Source organism: Asparagus officinalis, chromosome 5, assembly GCF_001876935.1.
Source record: "Asparagus officinalis chromosome 5, Aspof.V1, whole genome shotgun sequence".
NCBI lineage: Eukaryota > Viridiplantae > Streptophyta > Magnoliopsida > Asparagales > Asparagaceae > Asparagus > Asparagus officinalis.
In genome coordinates, this window is record NC_033798.1 from 5,454,698 (window position 1) to 5,479,086 (window position 24,389).

Here is a 24,389-nt window from a genome sequence, read left to right on the forward strand (position 1 = left end):
TTCAAATAGGTGAACCCAAATCACCCCATTAATCAAAGAAACAAAAAGAAAAGAGCTTCTATGAGCCAGTATACATATTCTCCCTTATTATCCAATCTTATCAACCTTGTGAGTCGTGAATGGCACAGATCGCCCTGTTGTATGCAGTTGTTCTGATAAAGTTAGCTGTTCAGGCTCGCCATCCTGCGGGACTGCTGTGAAATTATGACAGCAGTTGAGGGGCATTCTTGGAAAACCACCTCATATCCATCTCTAAAGTTATCCATCCCTGGACCTAGCAACTGCCAGAAAAGCCCACCAGTTAATGGGCCTCCAACTCGGGCAGAAGCGTAGATGGTGTTGTATGCGGTCCAATAGTAGGCATTTCTTTGGTTCGTGTTGAATTGTTTGGTTGATCTTCCGAACTCTGTAACGAGGAGTGGTTTTCCAATGGAGCCTGCGTCTTGTGTATGCGACGTGATCCAACTCTGTAGGAATGCGGTTTGCGCCTTGTCGTCTGCCCCGTTGATCCTGCATGTTTTGAGTAGTGTATGGACGGTTAGGATCGAAATACACTAGTTATAATAGTTTTATATTCTAACATGCATGAGCCTGTTTTTAATGGTTGAAATATAAAATATTCTAGTAGGTGCAATTTTTTCTTAAATTTGCTTTAACTGTATGATGGGCAAAATTTGAACTTACGTTGCTCTGATGTTATTTTAAACTTATTTTTATGGCACCAACCAAATCTTTAAAGTTGTGATGATAATTGAGGGTTATAATTATATACTATAACAATGGAGAGCAACTCCTTCATTATTCCGCTGCTGTTGAGTAACAAAATCATTCAAATCAATCTACAAAGCGTAGGTAGATACGCGCAATTTATCATTTTTTTTAAAGGTTTGCATATGGAAAATTTGAGGAGGTGCATGCACTGTACGTATGATTATGCAACTCTGGTTTGTCCTCATATGCATGACGTATGCAATATTATTTGCTCTCATTTTTTGTTTTCTACAAAATGCGTGAATACATTGGGGAGCATACCGTTAGTGTTGAGACTCAAGTATATATAAGTTCACTGTTCACATAAAAAGATTATAATAGATTTAAATAGAAAGTTCAGGTTAACAATCATCTGCATAAACTTTTAGGCCAGGAAAGTGCTTAATGTATACGAATCAGATCACAATAACTATTCTCTAATGAGTTCAGCTTTATTTGATCAGATTGATAAGGTTTAAGACAATTTACCATTGATCAGGGTAGATATGAATGGTAGCGAAATCGATATGAGGAATCTGATTATTGGCAATAAAATCAGACCCAACTTCATAACCAGGATTGAACTGTTTCCTATCAGGCCTCGATTCGCCATAGAATCCCTCTAGCCCAGCCTCAAGCATATGATTACCATCGATCGATTTCACATAACCAGCCATTTCAGATATCCAATTCTGTAGCACAACATTAGCCTAGTTCATATATTTTGCTTTATATCAAGAGTTTTAAGTGAGAAGGTATTGAGAGCGTTATGTTTTGGACCTGCAGAGTTGCACCAGAATTGTCACTCTGACAACGGGGTTCGTTCATGAGCTCCCATGCGAATATGGTAGGATCGTCCTTGTACATTACACCCGTTATCGAGTTCATCCTTGTGAGAACAGCCTGAATCAATGACGACCGTCATGAGATTTCAATCAAGGTCTATAGAACACTATATAGATTGATGATCGAAGCTCAATTTTAAGTACCTTGACATGGTTTTTGTAGAATTGCTTGGTGAGAGGATGCCTGAAGAAATCATCATCAGAGTTCAACTGCTGCCCTTGATTCCTCGCCCACTGCACATACTGCTTCTTTCCTCCATACCCCTCCCAGTTATTTACCAAACTTAGTATTAGATGCACACCGTTCCTCTTGGCCTCAGAAATCACAAAATCTAGAGCCTGGAATAACAGAAATGGAAGGAAAATAGTTAGCGCTGGTGGAGATCGAGAACTCAGGCTGGGAGGAATTAAATGGGTATTAATTAGAGGCTGGATTACTCCTAAGGTTTACACTTTTAGATATCATATTACAACTTTTAGTTCAAGTTGGTTAGTCTTTAATTTACTTCTTTCTAATGTAGGATTATCACTTTGATTATCTCTAAAGCCAAAAAGTAGTAGAGAGTTCACTTCTCAATCATAATCATCATCTATTATTTTATGAATAATTGTGGCTCAGAAATCAGAAATGAATGTAAATTATGGAAGTTACGATGGTAAACTGTCAAATATGAAATGAGTCACAATCCTTCAAAGAATTAGAGACAGACAAGTATGATTAAAACTGTGAATTTCTCAAAACCCACAAGAAGTTTGATACATTTTACGGTAACCTTGAACAAGTTTGGAAATATTAATGCTTAACACCCAAAACTTACATAGTTCGTTTGAAAAAAAATTCAGATAAACTACCAACTATGTGGGGGTTATGTGAAAAGCTATGAGAGTTATAAATTGACATTTTTAAACTTTATCGTGATCATCTCAAAATGGGCCAAACGTACGTATTGAGGGATTTGTGAAGTTTACCCTAAAGAAAATTGAAATCTCTACTTCTCTCTTTGACATGCAAATTAACATTGAGACCATAATTAACTAGCTATATATATACATGCACACGTTTTATACCTTGAACATGCTCTCATCATATTTGCCAGGGGATATCTGAAGAGCCCTATAACCACCATCACTAAAAGCCCAAGTCCTAACAACATTCAGCCCATGACTGGTGGCTTGGTTAAACGCGTCAGACACCTGATGCCTCGTCGATGGGTCGCCCGCCGCGTACATCATCCAGTAAGCGTTGAAGCCATTAGCGTAGAACGGGCGACCGTTCATTATGAAACGGGTCCCACGGGTCGAGGCAAAACCTGAGCCTCTTCTGATCACTGCGGCATTGGCAATTGAGAGGTTGAAGAGGAGGTGGGAGAGGAAGAGAAAGCTGAAAATGGATTGTTTGCTCATTTTGATCTGATGGTACGTTTTTTGTTTGGATTGTGTTGGAGGTTTGAATGGTTGAGGGGGGTTTATATAGGGTTTAGCGAGTGCAAGAGAACAAAAGGGTGTTCAGATTTTACTGCTGAAGATTTGGTGAGATGATGGAGGGAGGTAGCCAATGAGGGGATTGATATGCACATGAGCACCGAAACTTTCTGTTACATTTTTTTTTTTTTTTTGAGTTATTGTTTTTAAAGAAGAAACTGAATGTAGATATATAACCTTGAAACAGAAGTAACTAACTTTGGAAGCTTTAAAATCCTGATGAATTTATAAATTTTATCTGTAAAACTAAGTAACATACAATTTCTTATTGGATTACATGATCAAGAGAAGAGATATTAATTGCACCAGACCAACATGGATATTGATACCTTGTTAGTTTTAATTATGCAACCAAGGGTATGTTTGGCAATCGGAAAATATATAAATGGGAAGTGATGAAAATTGAGGAGTGACTCACCTTCTGAATAAATTTCATATTTGGCAACAGAAAGTGTCTGAAAAGTAAGTGAAAGTGAGTGTGTCGCAATATTATTGGCTTTTTAACCTTCTTTCATTTTCTCAAAAAAAAAAAAATTTTGAGGAGATGGAGGAAAAGTAAAGTGACCAGAAGCGAGAGAAATTAATTTTTATCTCTTGTTTTCCGATTTTAGTTTATTAATTGTGTTTCACCTTTTACTGTCTACTTTCCATCACAACCAGAGCATAAACTTTCATATTTATCATTCTAATGTGGATATAGAAAATTCACTTTTTTTTTTCTTTACTCATGATTATTTATAATTTTCATGAACGATTACAATTGTTTCAGTTCACCAGTCGATCTGTATATCACATCAATTATATTCAAGATAACATTAATTTCTACCTTCTACTGATCAGGTAGAAATTTGCGCATGCGCACAAAGCTGGTGCATGTTGTGCAACTGCATTCCATGCGCCGTCATAAAATTGTATCCCTTAGATTGTAAGCAAGCTTCTTCTATCCCTTCAAGCTAACCTGTAAACTTGCTTGCTTATATACGCGATTCGTCAGATTTCCTTGTGATATTGTAGTCCGATGAACGTATGTATGTTCACCTCTTGGCTCTCCTGTTTGTTTTATTTTGTCATTGAAAACTTTCAGTTTGTTAATTAGTTGCACTCGCATTAATTCATACTTCCTTGCGTGAGAGCTACGTTGTCGTCGTTTTATCCTTGAAAAACAAACAAACTTGAAGACGGAACTTCTGTTGCAATTGCATTGAACTCATTGTCCCATGCAAAAGTTGACAACATCTACAGAAGAGATTGCGTAGATCAAACCAAGCGCACAAGGGTGAAAGTAAGAGGCTATTTTGGTTTGTTGACAGAAAAGTTTAAGTAAATGATATTAATTAAGCATTAATTAATTTGTTGCGGGAATCTACTTCAAATTTATTGTTTCGATGTCTGCAAATTTATCGCGAAGAGTGCATCCTCGTTTCAAATTCAGTGTTTATTTAAATGGGAGCGAACTAAAATATTTGAGAAGGTTTTTTTTTTTTTGATGATGGGACATTGGTTTATTAATTATATGTTTTTTTGACTAGCTAGTGTTGCTAATCAAACATTAGAAATATAAATACGACTGCTTAATTTATTTACTTGTGCAGTTCTATTTCACTCAACTAGACAATCCATAAAAATAAAAGGCAAAAGTATTAATTGTTGGGATAAAGAAAATTCTAATCTCTAGGATTTGGATGTTGACAAAGGAAATTTAAGAAGATATCAAAACAACCAATGTTCAAATTAATATCATCGGAAGAAAAGAATAAATGACTGAGTTTTGTGCAAAACATATACCACACACGATACATTTCCAATGGCATGATCGATGCTCCACTTGGATCTGTAATGCCTATTGAAAATCATCAAAAATTCTTTTTGCTGATATTTTAAATTAAAAATTTAAGTGAAACAATGGAACACACCATGATAGTTCGCCCAGAAAAAATGGATAATATGGGCCCCACCACGAGATTTACCCATGAATGGGCCCAGGAATCCGCAACTGCCCACTTGGGGTCCCATGCCATCGCCATAAGGCCCATAACAGCCAACCGTCACCCGAGGTCTTCTAGTTCAAGACAACACTGTTTTTATAAAGTAAAATTAAAGAAGGGGAAAAAGTAAAGGAATTAAGCCGAAAGGAAACTCTCTTTTGTTTCTTGCGTCAGTTTGTACCGCTGATGTATCTGTGTTTGCACCGCCTACGACAAAATACCAGAATACAAGTAGAAAAGCATGACTTGAGAATATTCAAATACCAGGGAGAGTATTTAGTTAGGTCGCGGTTATAAATGTAAATTATCATTGTAATAGGAGTACCAATACTTGCGTGCATGACACAGAACATGGCGGAGTAACCTTGTCAAATTGTCAAGGATACTGATGGATCCTAATGTTAGAGGGGAATTTCGCTTGATTTTAGCGACGTTAAGAATATTTGCGTTAATTCTCGAAGATGAGGGCATTTCCGTCGTTTTCTGCACGCGAGGCGTTCTTTTTGAAAGTGTGGGGTGTTTATGAAGTTTCTAAAAAATTTGTCGCACAGTTCTTGCTGTTAGAACACTTTGGCAAAATGTTTTACCAAAATATCTTACCAAATTAAGCATCGAAGTTGTGGCAAGAATTTGCAGTGTTATACGCGCTAACACAAAACATAACAACTATCAGGAAGTAGTCTCATTATGTCAGACGTCGCGACATTAATGATTGTCACACCAACAATATCTTGTTTGCGCTACTTCAAACATATATTTATTCTCATTTAAGCCATTTTGTGCATGAGAGAAGGTAATGCAGAATGTAGCTCATGATGTCTTTCATGCATTAATGAAGTTAGAAATACAACACTACATTCCATGAAGTATAGCTTCTGCTCACTTCCAAAAAAGTTGGCTCCATTGTTGGCAGCCATCACCCTAGAACTCCTTGGAAACACTTGCATGAAAGGAAATACAGAATGCAGGGAAATGAGAAGAAATTTGAGATACAGGCTAGCTTTTTTACAAAGTAAAAGGGTTTCAGAACTGCAAGCCATTTTCTCGAGCAGCGGCAGCGAGGGCTTCTATGCGTCCGTGGTAAGGATATCCGCCACGGTCGAAGGCCACCTTTGTTATTCCTTTTTCCGTGCAAGCTTTAGCAATGGCTTCACCTACTTTCTTCGCAACCTCCTGTTAGATATGTAGAAACTTGAGGGATCACTAAGATGCTTGGAAAAGATATCAAATTAAAAAATTTTAACCACATAATAATTCTTGAGCCATAGATCCTCAAACAGTTTTTTGAAGGGTAGATTTCAGAAAGCCCCATGAACTTTGGTGTGTTTTGAACAAAACAACTTCACAAATATGAGAAAAGTCCCCTAAACTTGCCCCACTTAAGAACCATGACTGACTACAGTTTGTTTAAATTGTCACATATTTTTGGAACAGTTTGACCCTTAAGGAGTTTTTACTTTTAGGGGGAACTAAAAGTGAATTGAAAGTGTGAAATTCACTTTTTTGCACGTGAGAAAGTGAATTCACTTTAGCATGTAAGTGAAACACAGTATTTGTTTAGAAAACTAAATTATTATTGAAAGCAAGGCTTTAAATATCGGATATCGGGAAAATATCGGATGACCAAATTTCATATCGGATTGTGGATATCGAGGATATGGGGTAAATATCAGAATGCCATAACGGATGTTTTCATATATAGTATAATGCACTAAAATATAATCTCAACATATTTACGGAAATCTAAGCATACAGAATGTAAATAATATATGCTTAGTATCAATAATCCGCCTTGTAAAACAAATAAAAATACAAATCAACATTGTAAGATTTTGTCTGGTTTTTTAGGCCAAAATGTCATTTGATATAATGGGAAATCATGATATCTCGCCCAAAAATTACCAAATGCGGTATATTATTTTGCGACAAGTCATTAAAAGGATATATCGGCCAACATATAATTGATATATCAGTCATATCAGGGATATATCGCCTAAAATACCCAAAAAGTGGTAAAGGATATTTAGAGACCATATCGGTTACGGCAAGCCCTGTAAAAAGATATATCGGGGGATACATCGGGCCATGTTGGGATATTTAAAACAATAATTGAAAGTAGGAAAATAAAGATGATGTGGCAATATCATTTATTTATTTATTATTTTAAAATCATAGTATATTTTTAATGATCTTTTGGTAGCTACAAATTATTAAATTGACTGTGAGTATTATTCATTAGATAAAATTACTTCTTTATTTATTTAACAAAAATATATTATTTGTAAAAAAAATTATCTTACCATATAGTACTCATTTAATAGCTATTAATTATTTTACATTTTATATGTTTTATGTAGCAATTTTAGTAAGTTGAGAGCTATGGACTAATGATGTAGAACACACAGCAGACACATTTATGTCAAAGTAGGACAGTCGCAAGCCCAAATGCGGGTCTGGTCGAAGAAAATAACTAGTTTCGAAGAAACGGTCGTAACTTTCAAACCATACGTCAGAATTGGATGAATTATATATAAAAATCGACTATCTCGACGAGATGGAGCCATCCAAACCCACCCCTTCGGGTTCGGTTTGCGTTTTTCGTTTCGCCAAATTCCTTACGGTTTGAGAGATATTTGCACTACTGTCCGTTTTTTACTATTTTTAGTAATATTTTAAGATTCTGTTTTGTTTAGGAAACAAATCCGATTTGATCTCAGATTTGACCGGTGGACTTTCCTAGTAATAAGGAGTCTTTTTAGGAGTTTTAATATTTTAGAAATTCTTTTACTATTTTTGGTAGAGTTTGAGTCATTGTAGGAGTCTTGTTTCTTTTTTTTTCTATTTAAGAAGAGTCTTGTAAGCCCTAGAGGCATACTTTTGATTAATAAAAATTTCGTTTTTTCCTCAATATTTCTTCGTGGATTCGAAGCTCTTCGTGGATTCGAAGATTTTTCTTGGTGGATTCCGAGGCTACTACTTCTGCGCTGCGTTAATTGGTATCAAAGCCTTGTTCCTCTGATCCGATGGCAGGTGATGAAGCCCCTATTTCTCGAACTGAGTTCGACGTGCTGAGGTCGGACGTCGATCAACTGAAGACCAATGGTGATCAGAGAAGACTGCCATGGAGCAACTTACGATGGCAGTGGAGCGTCTGAACCCGATGGGAGTTCACAATCGCGTTGATGGTCGCCAACGACGTGATCTGACTCCATATGAAGAATCCGACAGCGAGGAAGATCCCTATGCACCCTCACGCCGCTGTGTTTATCACAGAGACCGACGACGAAGGGATAATTATGACACTGGAGGTTTCAAGATGAAGATGGATCTGCCATCTTTCAACGGGCAACTTCATATTGAAGAGTTCCTCGAGATGGATCTGCCATCTTTCAACGGGCAACTTCATATTGAAGAGTTCCTCGACTGGATTGCAGAAGTAGAGAGATTCTTTGAGTATATGGAGATCCCAGAAGAACGGAAGGTAAAATTAGTGGCTTACCGACTCAAAGGTGAAGCTTCAGCTTGGTGGGAATCTGTTTGTCTGAATCGATCTCGTCAAGAAAAACCGAAGGTCGATAGGTGGGAAAAGATGAAGAAGCTCTTGAGAGCCCGTTTCTTGCCAAGTGATTATGAACAAGTTTTATTCGGGCAGTACTAGAATTGTAAGCAGGGTGGAAGAACCGTGGATGAGTACACACAGGAATTCTATCGACTATCATCCCGCAACAACTTACACGAGAGCGAGGCCTAACAAATGTCTCGATATACAGGGGGGTTAAAGATGACGATTCAGGATCGTGTATCTCTACAGTAGACCTATACCTTGGCGGACACGGTTAGCCTAGCCGAAAAGATGGAGCGACAACTCGGACGAAATAGTAAAGGTCCATGGGTAGCTTCCGACGGATCGCGCACGAGCTTTAATCGTGGTAGACAGTCCCAAACAGTTTCTGATCAAGATACTACAACGGAGAAGGGCAAGGGTCCAGCGACAACAACTGCAAAGAAGACTACACCTCCGAACTCATATGCTAAGCCTAACCCAATCAAGTGCTATAGATGTGGACAACCTGGTCATCGATCCGATCAGTGCCCTAAAAGAGGTGTTGTGAACATAGTGGATCATGAAGATGAAGTTACGACGAAGTTGAAGACTACGATGGTGGATGGGATCCTAATGATGATAGGGAACAACTCTCATGTGTTGTGCGGCGTCTATTGTTGGCCCGAAAAACAGAAGAGCCACCGCAAAGGCATAACATCTTCCGCACGAGATGCACCGTGAAACAGAAGATCTGTGATGTCATCATTGATAGTGGGAGCAATGAGAATATTGTCTCTCGGCGCATGGTTGAGAAGTTAGAATTAAAGACAGAGAAGCATCCCGCCCCTTACAAGATTGGTTGGATTCGAAAGGGTAGCGACGTACAAGTTGATAAAGTGTGTCGAGTATCCTTTTCCATTGGCCGAACTTATATCGATGAGGCGTTATGTGATGTAGTTGAGATGAACGTATGTCATATCTTATTAGGCAGGCCATGGCAGTTTGATGTTGATGCCACACATCGGGGAAAGGATAATGTTTATATATATTTAAGAAGGATGGTCGACGAATTGTGCTCAAGCCTCTAACTGAGAAGGGGTCTGTCAATACTAATGTGGCTGAAAAGAAGACTTTCTTGATCGTTGACAATGAAGATTTTATGAAAGAAGTGAAGCAGTCCAATGAGGTTTATGCTCTTGTTTTGTCGGGAAAGGAGGATTCTACCACAGCCAAAATTCCACCTGGAGTTCAAACCCTCTTGTAGCAGTTTGAAACAGTTATGCCTAACGATCTGTCCTCTGAATTACCAATGCTTCGAGACGTGTAACATCAGATTGATTTCATCCCCGGATCTCGACTACCAAATCTACCACACTATCGGATGAACCCGAAGGAGAGATTTTACAGAAGCAGGTGGATGATCTCGTCCACAAGGATCTTATACGGCCTAGCATGAGTCCATGTGCCGTTCCAACACTACTAGTCCTAAAGAAGAACGTAGAGTGACGCATGTGTGTGGACAGTAGGGCTATCAACAAAATCACCGTGAAGTATCGATTTCCTATCCCACGCCTGTAAGACATGCTAGACATGTTATCTGATCAAAATTGTTCTCAAAGATAGATCTCAAGAGTGGTTATCATCAGATTCGGATTAGGGAAGGAGATGAGTGCAAGACTGCATTCAAGACAAAAGAAGGCATGTATGAATGGTTAGTAATGCTTTTTGGCCTTTCTAATGCTCCCAGCACTTTCATGCGTTTGATGAATCAGGTATTAAAACCCTTTATCGGCAAGCTCGTTGTAGTTTACTTCGATGATATCCCGATTTATAGCCAGAGTGAGACTGCACATCTGGACCACTTGAGGGAGGTACTAACAGTTTTACAGGAGAACAAGTTGTACATCAATCTGAAGAAGTGCAACTTCATGACCAGTAGTCTTGTATTCTTAGGCTTTGTTGTTATCGCAGAAGGCATCCATGTGGATGAAGAGAAGGTCCGTGCTATTCGAGATTGGTCTATACCAAAGACAGTAAGCGAAGTTCGTAGTTTTCATGGCCTAGCAATATTCTACAGAAGATTTGTCAGAAACTTCAGCAGTATTGTAGCTCCTATCACTGAGTGCATGAAGAAAGGCAAATTCAATTGGGGGGACGATACGGATCGTAGCTTTGCACTGATCAAAGAGAAATTGTCCACTGCACCAGTACTTGCACTTCCAGATTTTTAAAAGGTCTTTGAAGTTGTTGTGATGCGTCTATCATAGGAATTGATGGTGTTTTATCTCAGGAAGGGCGTCCAGTTGCTTTTTATAGTGAGAAACTCAGCGAAGCTCGGCAGAAGTGGACCACATATGAGCTGGAGTTATATGTCATAGTTCAGTCTTTGAAGCATTAGGAGCACTATTTGATCTCGAGAGAGTTTCTGCTTCACACTGATCATCAGGCTTTGAAGACCCTTAATAGTCAGACTACCATCAACCGTATGCATGCTCGTTGGATCGCATATCTGCAGCGTTTCACCTTTGTTTTGAAGCATAAATCCGGGCAGCAGAATAAGGTTGCAGATGCACTCAGTAGGAGAGCTGGATTGTTGGTAACTTTGAAGGCTGAAGTGATGAAGATTTTAAGAAGATTTGGGACGACTGCCTTCAAATAAATCAGTCAAAGGCTTTCATATTCAGGATGGTTACCTATTTAATGGCGATCAATTGTGCATACCCCAGAGTTTACTAAGAGAGCAGATAATTCGAGACCTTCATGCTGGCGGACTAGGAGGACACTTGGGACGTGATAAAACAATTACAGTCATTGAAGAACGATATTACTGGCCTCAGTTGAAGAAGAAAGTAGAAAAATATGTGCGATGTTGTCCAGTTTGTTAAATTGCTAAGGGACAGTCTCAGAATACAGGATTGTATACACCTTTACATGTTCCTGATGCCCCATAGCATGATCTCTATGGACTTTGTGTTGGGACTGCCTCGAACCCAACGAGGCATGGATTCTGTTTTTGTTGTGGTTGACAGATTTTCGAAGATGACGCACTTTATTCCGTACAAGAAGACTGCAGATGCGAGCAACATTGCCAATCTTTTCTTTTGGGAGATAGTTCGCCTTCATGGAGTGCCGAAATCCATTACATCCGATCGAGATTCTAAGTTCTTATCTCACTTTTAGAGAACTTTGTGATAGCGATTCAATACTTCTCTTAAGTTTAGTACTGCCTATCACCCTCAAACAGATGGCCAAACTGAAGTGGTCAATCGTACCCTCGACAATCTTTTTAGATCCATCTCTGGAGATCGACCGAAACAGTGGGATCTTGCTTTGGCACATGCTGAGTTTGCTTATAACTGTAAGGAGTCGAACTACAGGCAATGCACCCTTTGTGATTGTGTATGGAAGGCTTCCGAATCATTATCTCGACCTTGCTCCATTGCATAAGCTTCCCGGACAGAGTGTTCCTGCAGATCATATGGTTGAAAAGATACGGGCTATCCAACAGGAAGTAAAGGAGAAGATAGAACAGTCTAATGCTAAATATAAGAATGATGCTGATCGACACAGGAGGCAGAAGGTGTTTGAAGAGGGAGACATGGTGATGGTGTTTCTGCGAAAAGAACGTTTTCCCGTGGGCACCTACAATAAGCTGAAGAATAAGAAGTATGGTCCATGTAAAATACTGAAGAAGATTAGCGACAATGCTTATGTGGTTGATCTTCCTACAGATTTGGATATTTCTCCTAGTTTCAATGTTGCAGATTTATTTGAGTATTACCCACCAGAAGAAATAACTATTCATGCAAGTATAAGCTCGGGGTCGAGCTCTTTTTAAGCAGGGGGGACTGATGTAGAACACATAGCAGATACGTTTATGTCAAAGTGGGACAGTCAAAAGCCCAAATACGGGCCTTGTCGAAGAAAATAACTAGTTTCGAAGAAACGGTCGTAACTTTCAAATCGTACGTCGGAATTTGATGAATTATATATGAAAATCGACTATCTCGACGAGACGGAGCCATCCAAACCCACTCCTTCGGGTTCGGTTTACGTTTTCCGTTTCGCCAAATTCCTTGCGGTTTGGGAGATATTTGCACTTTTATCTGTTTTTTACTATTTCTAGCAATATTTTAAGAGTCTGTTTTGTTTAGGAAACAAATCCGATTTGATCTCAGATTTGACCGGTGGACTTTCCTAGTAATAAGGAGTCTTTTTAGGAGTTTTAATATTTTAGAAATTCTTTTACTATTTTTGGTAGAGTTTGAGTCCTTGTAGGAGTCTTGTTTCTTTTTTTTCCTATTTAAGAAGAGTCTTGTAAGCCCTAGAGGCATACTTTTGATTAATAAAAATTTTGTTTTTTCCTCAATATTTCTTCGTGGATTCGAAGCTCTTCGTGGATTCGAATATTTTCCTTGGTGGATTCCGAGGCTACTACTTCCGCACTGCGTCAACTAATATAGAAAAGCTAAACATAAAGTCAAGTTTGAATGTTCAGGAAAAATCGTCCATAGAAAAAAAAAATCATCAGGATCTATTTTTATTAAAAAATGAAGAGGTTTAATTAAAAAATATTTTCTAATTGATTAAAGTGGTCCTTGCTCCACTGCCATATGACATCAGCACCTTTTTAGAGGAAGTAGAATATGCATTAAATCCTACGTGGCACAATTTTTGTTTTTCACTTTCATATGTACTTTCAATAAAATTAACACCTAAAGTGATAATAGTGAGTCACTTTCTCACTTTCAATTTTCACTTTCACGTAAACAAACACCCCTTACTGAAAGAGTTTTATGGGGTTAAGATTGATAGATATTAATAAGGGCAGTTTAGATCTTTTACCTATCACATTAACACACTTTATAGAAATTTCCAAGTGCAGGGGCTTTGTTATGATTTTAAAAGTTCATGGGTTTTCTATAATTTATAAAGTTCAAGGGGTTTCATGCAAAACATCCAAAACTCGGAGGGTTTTGTAAAAGTTCCATTTATGGAATGCTTTCACTCTTAAGGTTTTGATCACCAAACAGATGTAATGTATAAGGAACAGAAAACTATGCTTGAACTATTTGGTTTATGTGCATTTGACATTTTTAGCTTATGCTTTGCTTAGAAAATGAAGTTAATTCCCCTTTAATAAACTCTGCTTGAACAATCACCGCTAATTTTCCTTTGTCTATGTTTCCAAATTAGGCAAAATTTTGGAATGTTTATCACTTTCTGTAAAAAGATCTAAACCACATAATCACTAGGGTGAATCTTTGAATCCAAATCTACTGGACCTCTATGTACTATGAGAGCCTACTCTTCTATGAATTTCCTTTAATATGAAGTTCGTAACAAGATCGAAGGCTAACAATAACTTGTAATAGACAATTCTATATCAACATAAATTTGGAGGCAAATATGGTGATACTGATGGTGATGGTGATAATGAGGCCTTGAATCCACCGTGAGACATAAAGAGTAAGAAGGGTGAAGTAAACTTTCAATAAATCCTAATTTTTACAATAATAACTTAAAGAAACAGTTTTCTAACCTAACAATCAAACCTGCTTGAGCCTTGTGCAAGTCCAACAGTCTGCTTAATCCAACCCGGGTTGATCACCCTAGCAATTTTTTTTGGAATAACTACATAGGAAGTAATGAAAGAGATTGACAATCATAAATTTCATCCTTTGATTTACCAGTTTATTTTCACCACTGTCTGTATAATTTCTTTCAGCAAGTATAGCAGAGAGTTTTGAGGAATATTGTTCAATTTAGCTCTTTAGCTCGTGTTTACACCTTTGAGAGAAATTCATGTACCATTTTCTCACCTAGGGAAATACGAAGGGTATCTCATAACTAAAGATACAGATGTAAACCTACTTGCCCATTGTGCATCAAGATTTATCGAAAAGCTCTCACCTGTTTACAGTTGCTGTGGCCAGAAATCTGGGTCTACTACAAAGGCAAGGAAATTCTGTCATTCTTCATGCCAAACTTTATATAATGAGTCATGCTCGACTGGCAAATCCTTTGATGGTGACAGGACTTAGGTGATACTGTTGACAAAGAGAAATCTGAATCTCCAATAGCACTTATCACCCATCAACTCTTTTCCTAGCATTTACCACCCCTAAATTGTAATTTTGAGAAATAAATTGCAGATGAACCCAGTCGCCCTCGTGAATTGAGGTTGCTAAATGCTTACATGAGTTGAAGGCTAACTTGACTTGGTACTTCTATCATGAAGCAGTACCAAAAACATCCCATACCCCTACCTGAATGCAGCACTTCTTGGGCATTCCTTCCATATATACACAGATTCATTTAGATTTGTACTTAATTATACATTACATATGTAATTCGAAACACTCGGCACACACTTTTTAGACATCTATCCTACACTTGACATCCACTTTTGAAACTTGTTGAACAACGACAGTGTCCGTTTCAGTCCATATTGAGTTAAAAATTATGATTTTAAAGGGTTGTATACATATCCAGCTCGGAGTTATGATTTCAGCCCATGTTTTTCAGCTGTGTCCCCATACCCTCCCTTTTAGCAAATTTTCGGTATCTTGTACCCGTACCCATATCAATGCAACTAAGGTTGAAGGTGATAAGTGCTACCGAAGGCATAGATGAGGAAAGTTACCTGCAGTTCACCGTTTTCTTTTTCCACCTCGGTATCACTTGTGCTACCCCTCTAACGGACAGATCGCTATGCAGACAATTGAAAGCCCATCGAGTTACTACTAACTCTACACCAGCTCTAAGCCAGTAGCACATATACTGATATGCATTTCTAAAGAATACCACCCTGCGCAGTGGAATGGCAAGCCATCACAATGACACTTTAACACGCCAAATTTTGATCACATGTGATTCAATGAAAATCTCTAGACTGCTTATCTAACATCAGAAAACTTGGCAATAGGTACTCTCTGCACATATATGCAATCATTGTTATAAAAACCTGCTGTAAAATTATCATTAACTGACCCATCAAAAGCATCTTTCGCCTCCTTCAAAGATGTGCACACTTAAGCAGTCTCCAGATTTCATCCTCTACCATTCTCTTTATCGCCCCATAAATCTCCTTATGGCAGCCATGGTTGAAGATTACACCCTTCATTTTATTATTTTTGCCATGAAAAGGTATTCGACTTTAAGCATTCCTCGAAAACTTTTACTCAAAATTGTGAAAATATGAACTCATAAGTTTCTACGAGGACGAGACATTGAGGTCTAGGTATTGTTGTAGAACATGATGTAGGAAGATGAGTTATTCACCCTTCTAAAAGTGTACTGAGATATAACCCTTTGCACATATGAATTGCACATATGAATGTGTTCATGTGTTTTGTTGGAAGTGTAGGGCTGTAGGCCTCTTCTTTATTTTCTTTCGCATGTAAACATGGTAGTGAGACACAAATATTTGGTTTCTGTTTAACTAATTAGTGTTAACATACTTCCATAATTAGAGTATGATCTTGTGATGGTAATCTGGAAAATACAAACTTCAGTTGAAAGTCATCCGGAACATTCCTCAGATACAGGTTTCTGCATTGTTGAAGCCGATGCTAAAGTATGCATCTTAGTGTCATCAATCACTTGCACATATATATGCTTGTTCGAACGGAAAACACACAGCCTTGGTCTCTCTGGGGTACCCTCAACCTGCACAACAAAAAAATGGAGGAAATATTAGCAAGTCTTTACTATCAAGAAGCATCAAAGCATTAAAACAGAGATATTTGAAAATTACAACCTGCAAACAATTACTGTGAGAATTTTTTGATACAATATTGACCAAGAGAGAAAAGTTGATACAACAACGACGACGACAACAACAACAACAAGGTTTTCATCCCAAATGTTTGGGGTTGGCTACATGAATTCTATTCTTTCATTCGTATGATAAAAGTTGACGATGGAATAAAAACTTGACAATGTAAAAAAGTATAATTTGTGCTGAATTCATTCTTCCACTCTTGAAACTGGGGAATCTGGGATACTGAATAACCGCAAAATCTCTTTAGATCCACATATGAATAAATTTGTTAGGTTTATGCTTAAGACAACATGGACATTTTTAAAAAAGTTTCTAATCATATTAGAAATGAATATATAGATAAAACTGAGAAACATAGCTAGGTAGAAGTAATTTAGTCATCAGACAAACTAACCCTGCTCCACAGTGATGGTCAACAAGGAAACTGATTGACTCAGTGTTGTGCGCGTCGCGGAAGCGTGACAACCAAACGGGCATGCTTCGAGAACCAAATCAAACAAACGTCGAGATAAAGGCCAAACAAATCAAAACAACGGCACAAATCCAAACACAATAGTTTTACGTGGTTCGGCAAGTTGCCTACGTCCACGGGGCAAGAAGGGGATGGGGTTTTCACTAATAGAGAAAGAGTATAAACTGAGATTACAAATTACTCGAAGGAACAAACTAATCTCACCAACAATCTCTTAATCTCTCCAAACAAAACCCTAAACAAATAGCTCAGAAAATACCTCTTTTCTGTGCTCCAAATATCCCCAATTTTTCTTCTCCACCAATTTTCTCTTCCAATTGTTCCATATATATAGAAATCCTAAAATCATAAACATACTAGGAATTCTAAACCAAAACCAAATCAAATTAGGAATCCTAATAACCTATTACCAAAATAGATTAGGAATCCTAATAACCTCATGTTACCAAAATAGACTAGGAATCCTAATAACCTCATGTTACCAAAATAGATTAGAAATTCTCTATCCAACAATTCTCCACCTCGGCGAAGTTTTTTCAAAACTGAGCCGACACCGACCAAACCAAATGCCTCACTTGTTGCGTCCATACACTACGGCAACGGACTCATGACAACGGACTCCATCCACACAAGTCGAGATCCAAACGGGAGTGCGAACACTCACCCAAATGTTAATATCTACTCACCAAATCGGCTGCATCAAAACTGACTGCCTACGTATCCTCTTGCCCAAGGAATCAAGCCTTCACGTAGTTCACCCAAATGGCCTCCAAATGCCTCAATCCACTAGAAGAGTTCGCAACCCTTCTCCAATATCACGATCAAATCTGCGGCTGATAGCACCTCCAATGGCTCCAAACTGAACTAATCCAAACATCTCCACCTGAGATGAACCAATGGCCATATCCAGACTACATCCATCAGCTGTACTCGAATCAATCAACCTATCATCTGCATCCAAATCAACACGATTCTCATTCTGTGTCACATCAGCTAGAATCCCAAATGATACAGTATGATCTGGAGTTTCCTCCCAATGTGGAGTAGCATCACTCTCCACCCGCTGCGATGTCCTGAAGATCTGATCATCACTCTCCACCTGTCGAGAGTCAAACGTGACATACCTGCTCAGAACAAAGTCAGAAGCCAATACCTGATAATCAAACACGCCTCTGAATCCCAAATGTGCTATCGGATCAAATCTCACATTCACGATGTGACCGAGTGCTGGGTAGCCAAATATCTGACGCAACCCAAAATCTGAAGCAGCTCCACCAGATCCCATATCTATACATGCAACAGTCGGCAACCTATACATGAGACGGCCCAAACATGTCGTAGCCTGCACACCAATGCCAATGCTCGACATCAAACGCCAATCCTCCTTCAGAAAGGAACAGCTACCTGAATCTGCCATCTCGCCTTGTCGCCTCAAAGTTTCCACACCAATGAAGTGTCTCCTATTGCCGTAAGCTCGGCACAAATGCAAAAAAGAACCCCTACCATAATCAGAACGTCGGGTTACCTTTCTACCAACACACTTTCTCCATCTGTTGCGGGCTTCTAGGACTTCACACCAACGGGATTTGGTTGCAACCCACCAATGCCTAGAGTAATCCCTAACTGCGAAAACCACATACCTATTACCTCCCAATAATGCTCCCTTGGAAGGCTCTCGAATGCCTGAATGAACACCCCTCAAAAAACCCCTCAAATGATGGATAGAAGTGCCAAACTCCACCTCGATCTTCTCGCTCATACCAATGGGTTCACAGGACTACAAACTACAGGTCAAAGCACTCCTCAAAAATCCAATGCACCGTATCAATAAACAAATAACCCAGCCTCAAATCCTTCTATCTCGGCTAACTATCTCAAAGCACCAACAAATAAAGAATAGATCCAAACTGATAAAGGAGAGAATTTTACCTCCAAATGAAACCCTAACAAGAGTCTCCAAACGATCTCACCCCGCACGACGGCAACGAGATCCACAAATAGGAAAAATCTCATCTTTATCTCCAAACGAAGCCCTCGAAGAGCCTCCAAAGCAATCTACTCCTCCAAATAGCCCAAACGCCAACAAACCAATGCAGAATAAACGAAGAATAGATCCAAACTAAAAAAGATAGTCTTTACCAAAAAGATCCCACCTTTCTCACCAAACGAAGCCCTAGCCGAACTTTCAAATTGATCTACTCCTCCAACCAAGACAAAACCTTAGATCTGAAATCTGGAGCTCTGATACCAATTGTTGTGCGCGTCGCGGAAGCGTGACAACCAAACGGGCGTGCTTCGAGAACCAAATCAAACAAACGTCGAGATAAAGGCTAAACAAATCAAAACAACGGCACAAATCCAAACATAATAGTTTTACGTGATTCGGCAAGTTGTCTATGTCCACGGGACAAGAAGGGGATGGGGTTTTCACTAATAGAGAAAGAGTATAAACTGAGATTATAAATCACTTGAAGGAACAAACTAATCTCACCAACAAGCTCTTAATCTCTCCAAACAAAACCCTAAACAAATAGCTCAGAAAATACATCTTTTCTGTGCTCCAAATATCCCCAATTTTTCTTCTCCACCAATTTTCTCTTCCAATTGTTCCATATATATAGAAATCCTAAAATCATAAACATACTAGGAATTCTAAACCAAAACCAAATCAAATTAGGAATCCTAATAACCTATTACCAAAATAGATTAGGAATCCTAATAACCTCATGTTACCAAAATAGACTAGGAATCCTAATAACCACCTATTACCAAAATAGATTAGGAATCCTAATAACCTCATGTTACCAAAATAGACTAGGAATCCTAATAACCTCATGTTACCAAAATAGACTAGGAATCCTAATAACCTCATGTTACCAAAATAGATTAGGAATTCTCTATCCAACACTCAGACAAAATAGATTAGGAATTCTCTATCCTGCTGAAACAACATTCCCTTTAAGATTTTTTTCCAATGACCTCATTGTTGAATTTTCTATGGAAAAGTTATAATATACTTGACCTCTTCGTTTTTATTTTTTCCCCCTTTGCATTGTTATGTTGGGAGCCGCAGGCTCAAAAGCACGTTCCTATTCCCCACCCTCACCCCAAACAAAAACAAGAAAAACTCGGGTGAGAGTGACATAGCACCAACAAGATGACTGAGTTTTCTTTATTCATGTCTATTCATCTGCATTCTTTTTGGAAAGCAATTTCCATCGCTTACTTCATTGCTATTATTCATGCTATCTTTGAACTGTTCGATCAATGGCTTGATAGCCTAGAGGACTAATTGGTGGCAGATGTGTGTGCTACGGGGGTTCCAAAATGTCATAGCTATTTATCGGGGGGGAAAATCCACTAGAGGGCACTCTATGGAAACTCACACAGTGAGGAAGAAGATGGTGATGTATGCCCCAGTATCAATTCTATATCACAGCAATCAGTACTGCTGCGGCCACTATCAATGCAATCAGGCTACTGCGTTAGCGCAACCGGACCATTGTACTAGCGTAACAACCAACTTTAAGTTATACGTTGGACACTTATCATTATGTGCACACTCCCAATATGACTTTCTATAGAGGACCCTCTATCGTGTTATTTCTCGAACATGAATATGAACGTAACCGAAGGATCTTCTCATCCAGAAAGCCAAGTAGTTGTTTTCTCCATTTCCGATTCTCTGCGCAACCTAAACTAACATGAGGGTAGCGAAGCTATGCATATCGAATCAAACTCCCAAGAGGACGGAATACGAACATGAAGATTTCCACAAAACATTCAAAGCTTGAATTGTCAGTTCTGCAAATACCATAAGCAATTTTTTTCAACTACAATAATCATTACTAAACTGAACTTCACTGCGAAGCATTACCTACCAAATCTAAAAATTTACAGAAAAACAAATTCCTTATGAACAAAAATTAGGATACCCAGGTGAGTATAAACTACGGACTGGCCAAAAATCACAAATAAGGGATGAATTACTGAAAATTTTCACAAGGGTACCATCTTTCGGATGCGCTGGTGGCGAGCAGTTCGGCTGTCTCGGCGAGTGGTGGCCTTGGCTTCGATATTGGAGAACGAAGAGGCGTTTGGGTTGGGAGTAGACAGTCTCTGAACGAAAGGGAAATTAGAGATTGATTTCGATGAAGAGAGGATAGAGGAAGGGGATGGAGCTGCTGCTGGTGATGGTGATAACGAAGCTAACATTGTTTCCTGCTCTCTTTGGATTTTTGTTCTCTTTGTGGGTGACGAGAGGCTAGGCCCCTTATCTTACTTCTGGAAATGTCTTCAGCTTTTTTAGGGGGGTGTTTCCAAATATGCCCCTTAAACAACAGGTAACTAGGAGGGGGTTCCCCCTAGAAATCTCTTTTAAAATAGGGTAATTATACAGAATAATTTTTGCAATTTCCATCTTTAAATTGGGCTTCTGTCGCAATCAACTGACTCCTAGTTAAAATTTTCACTAAAAACCTAATATTAGGGGCTGTTTGGTTGCACACTTTTTGAGAAAACTTTTCTCAAAACATCTGACAATGACAAATTTGTAATTAAAAGTTTTTCAGAGATTTCTGTAAATTGTGTTTGGTTCAGCAAAAAATTTACAGAAATATTTTCTATAAAATATCAAAACCTACCAAATTTTACAAAAAATAATTTCCTCTCAAAGTGAGAGGAAATCACCAGAAATCTGACACATACCATATTTAATTAAAAACCTACCAAATCTTGTTATTTTCTATAAAGTTATGAGCTATTTTCTTGTTTTGAACCAAACAAGCAAAGTACAAAAAACAAGAAAATTGGTACTTTTTGATTTCTCAAAACTTTTCCTATAATTTTTTTAAGAAATACAAGGAAATCATATTTTAGGTGGAAAATATTTCCTATAATTTCTAGAAATTGAACCAAGGAAATCATATTTTAGGTGGAAAATATTTCCTATAATTTCTAGAAATTGAACCAAACACCCCCTTATCCTAAAAAAACTCACATTCAAGGCACGTGACTCATTTTTTTAATGTAGGATACCTTGAACTGGAAAGTTTTAAGTTTACTTTTCATTTCTGAGTGAAAATTTGATTGAAAAGAGGTTGAGTGTAATACAACCTACTTTAAAGATGGTTTACGTATAAATTCAAATTAGAATGTAGTTTCTAGATAATTACTTTCATTTTAGTGCGGTTTTCAGACTTAAACTCATTAAAAGGGTATGTAGTTTCAGTTTTGCAGATAGACACCTAAAACCTTAGATTAATTTTTGTTATGGTGTTTTCAATCACCTAAATGCAATCCTTCGCCAACAACGGGCAGGTGTACTTCTACATGCAATGCCCCAACCAAATTGGTGGCCAGAGACCAACAAGGTTTCCATCTCAGCCGACTCGCAACAAGCCCACTCGACCATCTACTCGACGCCTCACGAGGTCAACTCGAAAGGCGTTACTTCTCGGCGAAGCTAGACTTCAACCTCGAGCTTCCCTCACTGACAACGTCGACGTCGCATTTAATGCTTGGCAGACGCCATCTTATCTCTAGCCCTGATAGTCTTCATGACTCATCGAACCACGTCGACACCGCCATACCTCCGATCACTTCTCATTTAATGTTGAGCTGATCTCTCATCCAGTCGACAACCGACACTTGTAAAGTGGGTGTTGATGCAGCCGTCAGCGCTACATTTCTTCACCGCCATCTTGTGCTCTGGCACAATGACGGTTCTACCCTTTCGGTCTCACTATAAATATAAGTACTATTCTTACATAAGAAAATGAGGATTTTTTTTGGTCGGTTCGGATCGATTCTAAAACCTTTGCATCTTTTGTCGAACCACGTCGACACCGCCATACCTCCGATCACTTCTCATTTAATGTTGAGCTGATCTCTCATCCAGTCGACAACCGACACTTGTAAAGTGGGTGTTGATGCAGCCGTCAGCGCTACATTTCTTCACCGCCATCTTGTGCTCTGGCACAATGACGGTTCTACCCTTTCGGTCTCACTATAAATATAAGTACTATTCTTACATAAGAAAATGAGGATTTTTTTTGGTCGGTTCGGATCGATTCTAAAACCTTTGCATCTTTTGCAAAATATACTTCACACACAAGAACTCTCACAGTTCTTCATTTTCCCCACTCAAGCTCATCAGCTAACTTGATCGTCGGAGAAACCACGGGGGACCGTCCTCTCACATGTTTCTATATGTGCAGATTTTTCAGCCACCCAACTCTAAATTGGATATTCGGGGAAGGAAGCGGCTCCATCATCAACTTCACCCCTATCCAACCACGGATATACAATTGACTGTGTGATTAATAAAACATTAACATTTTTTTTTTTACTATTACCCTCGCATAAGACAATATCTTCGAAAAGTTTCCTCTGGGTGAAAGAGTGAAAAAAATCCCGGGGTGTTTCAACAACAATGAAACTACATGGACGGTAAAATCATAGTAAGTTCTACATAGGGTCTATATGGAATTAACCCTTTGTCTTTTCTTTTTTCTTTTTATCCTTTCTGCCAGTAAAATCAAAGTAAGTTCTTTACAGGTGATAGCTGTAAAATCTTAAATACTGGTGTTTTTGGTTAATTTCATTTTTTTGTGCTGCTTTTAGCTAAACGTTAAAAAAAAAGAGAAGTGAACAATAACCAAACATAAAGGTAGCTCTCTACAGTGACTATCACAGGCTTTAGAGATCCATCAACATAATTGAGCATTGAGGGCAAAAAAGAAAAAAAAAACTTGCATTGTTTTCCAGTGGGCTGATAATTTATAATTGGAATGAAATTGAAAAAAAAAACTCATTTTTGTACAGGGAGAGGTTGCTTTAATAAAAACATCTAAAGCAACTTGTGTACAGTACAGAGCATGGCACCTTCACATCTCTTATTCTAATAACACGTAATCTTGGTGGGCTAACTTGCAATCATTAGCCGCAAACCTAAGGTGTCACAAATCTTAGCAGACACACATAAACAAGAACAAAAGAGGGAGAATCAGCAGCAAACAACATTTTTGCTGATCTGTTACTAAAACTGAGTCCATGTGGAGTAGGTTTGGCCGTATCTCCAATCAGACGGTGCCACGTTATAGGCGGTCCTGATATTACCATCGTCGGTCTGAACCCTGAATGAGAGGCTCTGACCCCTGAGATACGAGTTGCTTTGCCAGTTCATCCCCCAATTCCGGCTCATCGCCAGCCAGTTTGTGCTCGAACCTTTGACCCACATTGCCTTTATCACCCCGCTTCCTCCTACATTGGTCACGAGAACGAGATCGAAGTAGTCCCTTCCGTTGATCGTGAACCTCATGCCTCCACTCCTCCCGCACTGCACCCTGCGATCGAAAAACAGGCAGGTTTTATTTACAGTAAAACAAACGTTTTTGCCAAACCAGTTTACGCAGGAGCTGCGAAACAGGCCCTAATGGTTACCTTCTGTAATACACGGGCACAATCCCTGCACGATATATGGCGATGGTCTCCCACGCAGGCTGAGCCATGTCAAAATGCTGCC

The 24,389-nt window shown here is 38.7% G+C and overlaps 3 protein-coding genes across 3 annotated transcripts in view; all 3 read right to left on the reverse strand.

The window, feature by feature from the left end:
* LOC109842988 (putative mannan endo-1,4-beta-mannosidase 9) lies at nt 1-3,060 on the reverse strand. The gene is made up of 5 exons (XM_020411906.1): nt 2,664-3,060; nt 1,740-1,934; nt 1,531-1,653; nt 1,240-1,442; nt 1-510 (listed from the first exon to the last, which is right to left on the reverse strand). The coding sequence occupies exons 1-5, from the start codon at nt 2,997-2,999 to the stop codon at nt 162-164; spliced, it is 1,206 nt and encodes a 401-aa protein (XP_020267495.1). The 5' UTR covers nt 3,000-3,060; the 3' UTR covers nt 1-161.
* Nucleotides 5,801-21,140, reverse strand: LOC109843505 (50S ribosomal protein L18, chloroplastic-like). The gene is made up of 5 exons (XM_020412441.1): nt 20,876-21,140; nt 16,142-16,277; nt 10,458-10,480; nt 9,130-9,132; nt 5,801-6,235 (listed from the first exon to the last, which is right to left on the reverse strand). The coding sequence occupies exons 1-5, from the start codon at nt 21,077-21,079 to the stop codon at nt 6,086-6,088; spliced, it is 516 nt and encodes a 171-aa protein (XP_020268030.1). The 5' UTR covers nt 21,080-21,140; the 3' UTR covers nt 5,801-6,085.
* LOC109842815 (expansin-A8-like) overlaps nt 23,814-24,389 on the reverse strand; it is a 1,068-nt gene continuing 492 nt past the window's right edge. Inside the window, 2 exon segments of the mRNA XM_020411712.1 lie at nt 23,814-24,210; nt 24,308-24,389. The exon segment at nt 24,308-24,389 is cut by the window's right edge and continues 11 nt beyond it. Of these exon segments, the coding sequence (XP_020267301.1) occupies nt 23,904-24,210; nt 24,308-24,389 (389 nt within the window). The 3' untranslated portion in view covers nt 23,814-23,903.

Coding starts and splice junctions, on each gene's coding strand:
- LOC109843505 (XM_020412441.1), bottom strand. CDS start 21,079: ATGTTAGCTTCGTTATCACCATCACCAGCAGCAGCTCCATCCCCTTCC. Junction 16,278..20,875: donor ACCAGCGCATCCGAAAGATG/GTACCCTTGTGA, acceptor TTTGTTGTGCAG/GTTGAGGGTACCCCAGAGAG. Junction 10,481..16,141: donor GAAACCTGTATCTGAGGAAT/GTTCCGGATGAC, acceptor TAAAACTGTTAG/TACCTCCCTCAAGTGGTCCA.
- LOC109842988 (XM_020411906.1), bottom strand. CDS start 2,999: ATGAGCAAACAATCCATTTTCAGCTTTCTCTTCCTCTCCCACCTCCTC. Junction 1,935..2,663: donor ATGATGAGAGCATGTTCAAG/GTATAAAACGTG, acceptor CTGTTATTCCAG/GCTCTAGATTTTGTGATTTC. Junction 1,443..1,530: donor ATTCTGGTGCAACTCTGCAG/GTCCAAAACATA, acceptor GTTGTGCTACAG/AATTGGATATCTGAAATGGC.